Source organism: Salvelinus fontinalis, chromosome 32, assembly GCF_029448725.1.
Source record: "Salvelinus fontinalis isolate EN_2023a chromosome 32, ASM2944872v1, whole genome shotgun sequence".
Classification (NCBI taxonomy): Eukaryota; Metazoa; Chordata; class Actinopteri; order Salmoniformes; family Salmonidae; genus Salvelinus; species Salvelinus fontinalis.
In genome coordinates this window covers 22482887-22494360 of record NC_074696.1, presented here as the reverse complement: position 1 = coordinate 22494360, position 11474 = coordinate 22482887, and the positions used below count along the sequence as shown (strand labels likewise).

General features: G+C 43.6%; 1 protein-coding gene across 6 annotated transcripts in view; it reads right to left on the bottom strand.

The window, feature by feature from the left end:
• Positions 1 to 599: 599 nt before the first annotated feature.
• The window catches only part of LOC129830927 (triple functional domain protein), a 109963-nt gene continuing 99088 nt past the window's right edge, over positions 600 to 11474 (bottom strand). For 5 of the 6 annotated variants that reach the window (XM_055893770.1, XM_055893771.1, XM_055893773.1 and 2 more), the window contains 9 exons: positions 9609 to 9856; positions 9303 to 9438; positions 9001 to 9028; positions 8551 to 8713; positions 4501 to 4622; positions 4274 to 4352; positions 3990 to 4190; positions 3762 to 3900; positions 600 to 3572 (listed from right to left, as the gene is read on the bottom strand). In XM_055893770.1, the coding sequence (XP_055749745.1) occupies positions 3000 to 3572; positions 3762 to 3900; positions 3990 to 4190; positions 4274 to 4352; positions 4501 to 4622; positions 8551 to 8713; positions 9001 to 9028; positions 9303 to 9438; positions 9609 to 9856 (1689 nt within the window). In that variant the 3' untranslated portion in view covers positions 600 to 2999. Of the gene's footprint in view, positions 3573 to 3761; positions 3901 to 3989; positions 4191 to 4273; positions 4353 to 4500; positions 4623 to 8550; positions 8714 to 9000; positions 9029 to 9302; positions 9439 to 9608; positions 9857 to 11474 lie in introns of those variants that run through there. The other variant, XM_055893776.1, reaches the window with a different exon arrangement.

Sequence of the window (11474 nt, the reverse complement as noted above, 5' to 3'; positions counted from 1 at the left end):
CACGCGTCGGGGGGGGGTACTGTCACGACTTCTGCCGAAGTCGTTGCCTCTCCTTGTCCGGGCGGTGTTCGGCGGTCGACTTCACCGGTCTTCTAGCCATCATCGATCCATTTTTCATTTTCCATTGGTTTTGTCTTGTCTTCCCACACACCTGTTGTCAATCCCATTCATTACCTGTTGTGTATTTAACCCTCTGTTTCCCTTCATGTGTTTGTCAGAGATTGTTCGTTGTCAAGTGTTGTGTTGTTTGTGTATAGGTGTGCGATGGGTCTTCGTACCCAGATTTGTATTATATTTTTTCCGTGAGTGTTATGGAGCAGATTACTGGGACTTTAATTAAAGTACTCCATGCTACACTCTATTTTGACTCTCCTGCGCCTGACTTCCTCTGCCACTTATACACGCCACTGTGACAGCACTGCATGGTACTTACCATTTGTATACTGTGCTTGTTTTGTTTTACAGTTTTACACTTCTAATTAAATCTACCAAAGATATCTCTGGCCTGGTTCTTGGAAGATGTAGTGTTTAAGAGTACATGCTACTGTACTAAAAAAGCGCTCAATGGTAGCAATACTTTAGTGAAGACAGCACAAGTAGGTATGTTCCATGTTTAATTTCAAAATAATTGATGGCAAAAAATAATGAAAATATTGACATAGATATCACAAACACTCATGGTCTCTGTACAAAGAAATATACATGCAAAAGTAAATAAACAAATAATGTGAAATAAAACCATTTAAAATCATAATACATATGTATAAAAAAGGATGAGATGGGACAAAAAAAGAAACAGGAAAAAAATACATCCAATCCATATTCTCATGTTTCAACCTTTGTACAACTTCACAAAAATGGATGAATAAATAAATGAAAGGACATTCATTGTAATGGACTGTACAGGTGATCTGACAATGGGCCTCTCGCTCTCTCCCTTCACCTCTCCCACAGCATCCCTCTCTCTCATCTAGAAAGAAATAACCCAGTTTTGCATGTTCCTAACAGACAAATCAATATACTTCCCTAACAGCAGGGACTGAACACTCGGCCTCTTCTGAGAGAATGGTAGAAAAGAAACAAATCAAAAAGCAACTACATCGACCTAGCCATAAGTGTCATGTAGAGTGCGACGCCAGAAGATTAGGTTACCTAGGAAGTGATAACCATAGAACTATAATGTCTTATGGAGACACTCAAACTGGCCACCAGTCCAACCATTATGGCTTCATTGACCTGAATTGGGAGGGCTGTTCTACTCATTCTAATTCTATGGTGATAAGTTAACACCCCAATAGGGTTATAGGTCAAATAAAGAGGACTACCACCAGTGGAGCTTGCAGTACCAAGTACATGCTTTTATCTCCATTTATTACATGTACAACAGATGTCTTCATAAATAGTTGCATAAAATGTTAAAACCGCAACAATGCACATGATAAGAATGGGGGAAACATAGCATCCAGTGAGTGCATTTAGATAATTCTGTCTTCCTCTTCTTCATTCACTTTCCATCTGATTGGCTATATCTGCTGCCACTCAGGCTCGGTCGCTCAATTGGCGATCTACTACATTTAATTTGCAGGATTCTTTAGTCTCGCCTCCAAGAACATCCTCAGAAGCAGGCGGCCAGTTTGAAACGGGGGGGACAGAAGGCAGTTAGAGTCCATATACAAAGTAAGGCTTAAACATCTTAAATCTGCGCAACACAATTTTTGTTTTAGTAAAAGCAAAAACAAATCATTTTCTGTTGAAGACAATGCAGCAGTCAGCAGAATCTCTATAGTTACTTGCAACATGGTCGTCGTCATGTTTTTTTAGATTAAGTATGTAAGCGCAGCAATCGAAAAGCTCTGATTGGACATAAAACTGTCTCAATAAAGTGGAGGAGCTCAGTCATTGGATGAGTCCTCTCCGGGCTCTAAAGTAGCGTAGCGACTTTCCACTGCTGAGCATTTTCTTCAATCTTGTTTTTTTTCAAATACATTTTTGAAAAGTTGTGGACAATGTTCTCTCTATACATTGGTTCTTTAAGAAAGGGGGTGTCCCAACAGTCTTTGAGTCATATATTGTAAAAGCACAAAAACAAAACCCCTCTTTCTCCATCTCTGGCAAGAGGGAAGGGATAGTTGCTATGTGTGCTAACAGCATCTTCCTTAGCAACTCTCCTCTGAAAGCTCAGTTTGTTTGTTTGTTCAGGGATAAAATCCTCCACACGATAAACATCGATCAAGAGGCTCTCTGTTGATCAATTGCCTCTCAGTAAGATAGAGGGAAAATAAGTTCATTTTGAGTGTAAAGCAGCAAGCAGCAGTAGACTGGCGATGACATTGCATCACCCTTGTTTTGATTGGCTGAGAACTCAATGTGTGTTCTCTCAGGGAAAAGTGATTGGCTAAGGACCTCTACGCCTACAGGCATCATGTTTTGATTGGTTGAAGGACCCCAGGATGTTTTGTTTTTTAAACCACAACATATCTGAAAGAGAATGAGATCAGCGAATTTCATTTAATTTTCTTTGAGATGTCCAGTCCCAAATCAATCTCTAGACCCTACCCCTCTAGTCACTTAATGTAGATCTGAAAGGATTGGATAGGTCTAAGCAATATGGTTCTATCTATACCGTCTTCACCTTGTCCTCTGATATGATAGGTGGAAATAATATTACTCACACCTATCCAATCCTCTAAGATCTACACAAGCAACTAGTGGGTGGGAAGCTAGGACCCCATTTGGGACTGGACCAGAGGAGGCTGGTGGGGAGAGCCATAGAATGACAGGCTCATTGTAATGTCTGAAATGGAATCAATGAAACAGGGTCAAACATGTTATTTCCATTTGTTTGATGTGTTTATTACCATTGAATTGATTCCATTCCAGGCATTACAATGATCCCGTCTTCCTAGAGCTCCTCCCACCAGCCTCCTCTGGACTGGACGTTCTCTCCTTCCAGCCAGGGTTAGGGTGGTTGGGAGTGGGAATCTCTCTCCAACCCTCGCTCAGGCCCGTGGCTGTAACCGGCTCTGTAAGAAGCTCTGTACCCCTCCGATGGGCTTGGTGTCTGTCTGGTGCTTCCTTCTGTCTATGAACAGCACCAGACGAGATGTGTCTAGACACCCCCCCTCCACCCTACCCTGTCCCTGGTCGTCTGCTAACCTGGCCTGGCCCTGAACCCAGGACTCCTGCAGACACAGCCCAGCCGGAGGCCTCCTTGCAGGGTCAGCCCTCAGCAGCAGGCAGACGAACTCCCGGGCCCCCTGGGTGACGCCCTGGAAGTAGTGGTGGGGGAAGCTGAAGTCTAGCCGGCAAATGTTCAGACACGTCTCCTCCACGCTCTCATCCAGGAAGGGCGATGCCCCACTCAGGAGGACGTAGGTCACAACCCCAAGGCTCCAGAGGTCAGAGGTCAGGGCGGCGGGCTCCCCCACGACCAGCTCAGGGGAGGCGAACTCGGGGCTGCCCAGGAGAGGGTGGACGTAGTGGGCACTGTTGAGCTGGATGGCGTCCCCGAAGTCAGTCAGTTTGACCACGGGCTGGCCGGACGAGGTGTGGGACACCAACAGGTTCTCAGGCTGGAGGAAGAGAGGGAGAAAGAGGAGGAAGGAGAAGGAGGGAGGTGGAGAGCGATATGGGGGAGGGAGACAGAGTATAAATAAGAGGTATAGAAAAGAGAGAAGGGGAAAGAGAGATAGAAAAGAGAGAGTATAAATAGGAGCTATAGAAGTGAGAGAAAGAGAAGAAGATGAGGACTACAACAGTACCTTTAAGTCCAGATGGGCTATCCTACAGTTGTGGAGGTAATGTAAAGCTTCTAGGATGTTCCGTAGGTAGCTGGCCACTTTCTCCTCAGTCAGATTCCCCCAGCTCACAATGTAGTCCAGGAGACGACCCTGATCAACCCTGCAGAGAGATCGAGGCACGTACACGGTCCAGGTTTAGATGACAGCAGATTTGTGAGAATGTTAAATGTTACTGTGTGTGTAACTCACATCTCCATGACCAATGCGTAGCTGCTGGGGGTCTCGTACGTGTCCAGCAGTGTGACCAGGTGTGTGTGTTGTAGTCGCTGTAGCAGGCTGAGCTCCTGGGTCACCTGGTCTCTTTTCATCAGCTTCTTATTGACCAGCTTGACCGCCACCGTGCGTTTGGTCGACTTGTGTTCGCAACGCTTGACCACAGAGAACCGGCCTCTGTGGAGAGAGTAGGTACAGTTGGGTAAACAGACAAACACACACACAGCTAGGAGTGATAGGAGAAGAGATGTGTAATGTACCTGCCCAGCTCTGCCACCTCAGTGTAGTGGGACTCAAAGTTGTCCTTCCAGCTCACCCTGACCCCATCACTGGACACAACTACACAGACAGGGGGAATAGTCAAATACAGGGAAAGAGGGAGAGAGTTTGTGTGAAAATTCAACAGAAGCATGCAAGTGCAGGATTACCCTACAGTACTGTGGGAATATGTTTGTGCAAATGTGTGTGTGTTTGTGTGATGTCTCACCTAGCACTCTGAGGCTGGCTGATGATGTCACAGAGCCAAGGTCGTTAGAGGCAACGCAGGTGTAAACACCGTCGTCCTCCGAAGACACGCCTACTATCCTCAGGGTTGCCTCACCAGTCTCACTGTCACACACACACACACACACGTTTTCATTTGAACTGTTTCACTGTCACATTTACATTACACATTTTAACAGCCAATAACCTTACTGTTTCACAGTCACATTTATACATTTACTTGAATATGATAATACAATGCCTTCAGAAAGTAGTCACACCCCTAGACCTTTTCCACATTTTGTTGTGTTACAGCCTACATTTAAATTAAGGTTGTGTCACTGGGCCATAATAACCCATAATATCAAAGTAGAATTATGTTTTAAAAACTTTTTACAAAGTAATAAAAAATGAAAAGCTGAAATGTCTTGAGTCAATAAGTATTCAACCCCTTTGTTATGGCAAGACTAAATAAGTTCAGGATTAAAACATTTACTAAACCAGTCACATAATACATTGCATGGACTCACTCTGTGTGCAATAATAGTATTTAACATGATTTTTGAATCACTACCTCTTCTCTTTACCCCACACATACAATTATCTGTAAGGTCCCTCATTTATCAATATTGCGTAGAAACTATTCTAAAATACACTTCATGGCCAAAAGTATGTGGATACATGCTCGTCGAACATGGAGTTGGTTCCCCTGCTATAACAGCCTCCATTATTCTGGGAATGCTTTCCACTAGATGTGCAGGCCAGTCAAATTCTTCCACACCAATCTCAACAAATCATTTCTGTATGGACCTCGCTTTGTGCACGGGACATTGCCATGTTGAAACAGGAAAGGGCCTTCGCCAAACTGTTGCCACAAAGTTGGAAGCACAGAATCATCTAGAATGTCATTGTATGCTAAAGCGTTAAGATTTCCTTTCACTGGAACTAAGGGGCCTAGCCGGAACCATGAAAAACAGCCTCAGACCATTATTCTTCCTCCACCAAACTTTATAGTTGGCACTATGCATTGTGGCAGGTAGCATTTTCCTGGCATCTGCCAAATCCAGATTAGTCTGTCGGACTGCCAGATGATGGTGAAGCATCCAATGGCGCTGAGCTTCACACTCCTTGGCATTGCGCATGGTGATCTTAGGCTTGTGTGCGGCTGCTCGGCCATGGAAACCCATTTCATGAAGCTCCCAATGAACAGTTCTTGTGCCGACGTTGCTTCCAGAGGAAGTTCGGAACTCGGTAGTGAGTGGTGCAACCGAGGACAGGCGATTTTTACGCACTACACGCTTCTGCACTCGGCAGTCTCGTTCTGTGAGCTTGTGTGGCCTACCACTTCGCGGCTGAGCAGTTGTTGCTCCTAGACATTTCCACTTCACAATAACAGCACTTACAGTTGACTGGGACAGCTCTAGCAGGACAGAAATTTGCTGAAGTGACTTGTTGGAAAGGTGGCATCCTATGACGATGTTGTTCTCACCCTGGTGTATGACCTTGGCTATTTGCATTTCGAAATGCTCCTAATTAACCATATAGGGTCAAAATCATATAGTTAAAGCCCATGGGGAATATACAGTACTACGCCATACCATGAAATACCACCGCGCAACCAACTTCAGAGACTGAAATAGAGGTGCTAGTGTCAGAGTTTGAGTACAACCAAAAGGTTATATTTGGCTCGCTCAGTTGTGGGTTGACCAGTAAAAATAAAAACATAGCTACAAAGAGAGGACCATTAGGATAATTCAAGTTGCTTTAGCAATGGCAAATTTACTTCAAATGAGTAGGCACCACTCACCAGTAAGCCATCCATCCTCAACAGCTCCCTCCTGTAGGAATACAGGTCAACATTGCTGTTCTACAGAATGAACGAGTCGTGCGTTCCACCTGGCCACCGCATTCAGAAGCATTTTTTCACCTGAACATTAAGAGTGGGACCCTTTTCTGTTCACATAGTTGAACTCGTTTTGGGATGGTGCTTTTATGGCGATGTGGGTGCTGTCTATTGCTCCGTTCTTATTTGGGAACCCATTGATGGCAAAGAAACTCCTCTTGATTTCAATCTGTTGTGCGATGGTGTATGGAAATTGTACGTTACAGTTCATTTAAGTGATGATTGACTCCCAAACGGCTCATCGAGGGATGCGAGCTCCCGATCGGCAAGCTCCCGCTGAAAAGTGCCCATTGCCAAAAACCAGAGGATGGATAGCACTTTAATGTGCACCGGAATGACATGTTTCCCCTTCTAAAGTAGGTCTTAAATACTCCAAAAATCCTATACGATTGGTTTTATGAAATTATATCCGATGATCCAATCTGTACTTTCTGCAACAACAAAAAAAGATTCTGCAAATCTTCTAACAGAGTAAGATCAGACATTTCTCATTCGATTTCCCATTATCTCAGTCTTTTATAGTATTTCAACAATGGTTTCACTTTAACACGCACCTCCAATTTCACTAATTACTGTACTTTATATGGATTATTATCATAACAAATGCACTGATGTGGTCAAATTATATATAACATGTCAAGATCTGTTACATGAATTGCACAATAGAAATATAATTACGTTGAAAAATGATTGAATTATTACTCACAATTTCAACATATTTTCCTTATTCCACCCCTTGGCATTGTGCCTACGAATGTACGCACTCTCAAGCAAACAGTCATATTGATAAATATCACACTTTGCGTGGAAATGATCCCACGCATCGTATGTGCACAGATTTGTGCCTATGCACGGTTGATAAATGAGGCCCCTGGTGTGCAAAGCACTTAAAGACTTACCCAGAAAGACAGCTGTAATCGCTGCCAAAAGGTACTTCTACAAAGGGTTGGTTTAGGGGATGTAAATACTTATGTAAATTTGCAAACGTTTCTAAAAACATGTTTTCACTTTATGGGGTATTGTGTCATTATGGGGTATTGTGTGTAACCAAAATATATTTAACCAATATTGAATTCAGGTTGTAACAACATGTGGAATAAGTCATGGGGTATGAAAACTTTCTGAACGCACTGTATGCCACTTAGAGGGTCATTTTATCCAAAGTGACTTCCAGTACAGTGAGTGTGTGAATGTGATCCCTGGTATTTAACCCACAACAAGGGACAAATTAATAGAGCTTACGGTTTCACTAACACACGTGTGTGTGTCTGTGTGTGTACCTGTAGCCGATGCTGTGTGTGTGTGTGTCTTTGTGTGTGTGTGTGTGTGTGTGTGTGTGTATATATGTGTGCCTTTGTGTGTATGTGTCTCTCTCTCCCTCTCTGCATCTATAGCCGATGCCATGTGTATGTTCCCCTGTGTGTGTGTACCTGTAGCCAAGTTTATGTAAAGTATGTGTTCCCCTGTGTGTGTGTACCTGTAGCCGAGGTTGTGTGCATGTACAGTATGTGTTCCCCTGTGTGTGTGTACCTGTAGCCGAGGTTGTGTGTATGTACAGTATGTGTTCCCCTGTGTGTGTGTGTACCTGTAGCCGAGGTTGTGTGTATGTACAGTATGTGTTCCCCTGTGTGTGTGTACCTGTAGCCGAGGTTGTGTGTATGTACAGTATGTGTTCCCCTGTGTGTGTGTGTACCTGTAGCCGAGGTTGTGTGTATGTACAGTATGTGTTCCCCTGTGTGTGTGTACCTGTAGCCGAGGTTGTGTGTATGTACAGTATGTGTTCCCCTGTGTGTGTGTACCTGTAGCCGAGGTTGTGTGTATGTACAGTATGTGTTCCCCTGTGTGTGTGTACCTGTAGCCGAGGTTGTGTGTATGTACAGTATGTGTTCCCCTGTGTGTGTGTACCTGTAGCCGAGGTTGTGTGTATGTACAGTATGTGTTCCCCTGTGTGTGTGTACCTGTAGCCGAGGTTGTGTGTATGTACAGTATGTGTTCCCCTGTGTGTGTGTACCTGTAGCCGAGGTTGTGTGTATGTACAGTATGTGTTCCCCTGTGTGTGTGTACCTGTAGCCGAGGTTGTGTGTATGTACAGTATGTGTTCCCCTGTGTGTGTGCCTCTGTGTATGTGTCTCTCTCCCCCTCTCTCTCCACCTGTAGGCGATGCTGTGGTGTCCGTTGTTGTTCAGGATGGTCTGGTCAGGTCCCCTCCAGGTGACAGTAGCTTTGGGTTGGCCACACACCTTACACCTCAGAGTCACACACTCCCCGTTGTCACACGTCACCTCACTCAGGGGGACCAGGAACTCCGGTGAGACTAAGGGTCAAAGGTCAAATGACATCATCACTGAGCAGCTGAGAGGGCTAGGGAATGTGTCATAGTGAGAGCATATGTATTTACATAATTTTCTGTTCAGCATCTGTAGATTGTTGCTGGTGATCTTTCGTCATTCTTTGATTATTATTTGGTACAGTACAATTAACTTTATTGTTCCTAAGTGTCTTGGACACAGTCAATACACTGCTGAATATCTGTATATTCATTCTGCTGTATTGAGATCATCTTTATTGAGACTAGACATTAAAAGACAATAGAGGACTTACCATCATAGATGTAGTTGGGGTTTAGAAGCTGAAAAAACAAGACAGAAAACAGGATGTCAGACGTCAAAGAAGAACGCTTTGTGTAGATCTGAAATGATTGGAGGGGGCATTGCTGGTTCCCATTGGTTGTTTACTATCAATGCAGTAACATTGGCACGACTTAGCTCTCTGATAGGTGTAAGCAATATGGTGAAATTCCACTAAGCCTATCCGACCCTCTCACTTTCACACACGTACCTAGGCATTACGGGTAGGGGCTAGCGGTCAATAATGATTGGACAAAAGGATTGATGATAACTTACCTTTACAGAAACCTTATTGGATAGCCCATCTCTAGACTTCCTGTAACCGTTTTCCAGCTTGCCCTCTTTCTTTCCCTCCTCTTTTCTCTCAGACTTCTTGCGGATGCGCAGGGTGGTGTGCCAGGAGGAGGACTTCCTGTTAACACAAATAGGGTCAATTGAAAGGTATATGATATACAGTATGATATAACCCTAATCAATTACATATCTCATTATATCACACAATTCATAGTTTTAGGCTAACAATATCTTGTTGTCACACTAAAATCTTTCCCCGTATACTGTACATTTGCCACAGTCTCTTACTTGATGGTTCCGTCTGGGCAGTCGGGGATGATGGCGGAGGTGTGTCCTAGAACGAAACCGGGGATCCAGCCCTCGGCAGCAGGGCCCTGTTCGGTAGCGGCCCGGAACACCAGGAACATGTTCTGTTGGTTAGAGGCCAGGATCTGAACCACCTCTCCCTGGGACACACTGATCTCATCCTCCTTCAGGGCCACGTAGTCCTGGGTCACCAACATGGTCGACATACTACTGCTGCTGCTGCTTTCACTCTGTGGACAGGGGGGAATTATGGAATGAAATTAGGGAATTAAATCACACACACACACACACACACACACACACACACACACACACACACACACACACACACACACACACACACACACACACACACACACACACACACACACACACACACACACACACACACACACACACACACACACACACACGAGTCAGTCCTCCACGATTCCATGTACCTCATCAGGAACAGGACAAACACACTGATTCTATCATGGCATCCCAAACAACACACGGGCAAATCCATGGTAACAGAGTGATGCTGTAAAACGAGAGAAAAACCGTTGCATCTGCACTGTTCTTCAAGTTAATGTGTTTCTGTAAAAATGTCCTTGGAAATTGTTAAAAGTAGTCCTCTTGCATAGAGTTGTATGGTTTGTTTAGCTTTGCAATCATTGTTTTTTGTTTGACATACATTTTAAAGTGAAAAATCTCAGCATCACTCTTACCACGGCATTGCCCACACACAAATACACCTCACACTGTTAAGGTAGAGGGAAGAGGAAAAAGAGAAGTACTATTTGATTAAAACACTTTCTACAATCAATCGTTCAGTCATGTGAGTGTTGTTGTTGTTAACCATCCATTTTCTAGTTTCACACACTGCTTCCAGAGAAGTTCATACACCTCCATGAGAGACAAAGAAAGAGTCGGAAAAGGGATTGGCACCACTAATTCTTCAGAGAACAAGTTAATCAGGTAGAGTGAAGAGGAAGAGAGGTACACACTCAGGTGTTAAAGGATGACTTTCAGTTTCAGTCGTCTTTGCTCTTTTGCTCCGACGAGAAGGGTTAGAGAGAAGTAATCAAGCTGAAAGAAACTTTGTCAAGAGTTAAAAATAGTAGAAATGAGAGTCGTTGTTGAAGGCTGAAGCTTTATAAAAGCCTTTTTAGCAAAAAAGAGTAGAAAGTCTTAAGGAGAATTTAGTAGAGTTGTTAGACATACACAAGGTTCGTAGTAGTAGTAGAGTACTACTAGTAGCAGAGTAGTAGTAGTAGTAGTGTACCACTAGTAGCAGAGTAGTAGTAGAGTACTACTAGTAGCAGAGTAGTAGTAGTAGTGTACCACTAGTAGTGGAGTAGTAGTCGTAGTAGAGTACTACTAGTAGCAGAGTAGTAGTAGTATAGTACTACTAGTAGCAGAGTAGTAGTAGTAGAGTACTACTAGTAGCAGATTAGTAGTAGTAGCAGTAGTAGTAGTGTACCACTAGTAGCAGAGTAGTAGTAGCAGATTAGTAGTAGTAGTAGTAGAGTACTACTAGTAGCAGAGTATTAGTAGAGTACTACACGTTGCAGAGTAGTAGTAGAGTACTACTAGTTGCAGAGTAGTAGAGTACCACTAGTAGCACAGTAGTAGTAGCAGAGTACCAATAGTAGCACAGTAGTAGTAGTAGAGTACAACTAGTAGCAGAGTAGTAGTAGTAGTATAGTACTACTAGTAGCAGAAGTAGAGTATTATTAGTGGTAGAGAACTACTAATAGTATAGTAGTAGTAGTAGTAAAGTACTACTAATAGTGTAGTAGTAGTAGTCGTATAGTACTACTAGTAGCAGTAGCGGTAGAGTACTACTTGAAGTGCAGTTAAAGC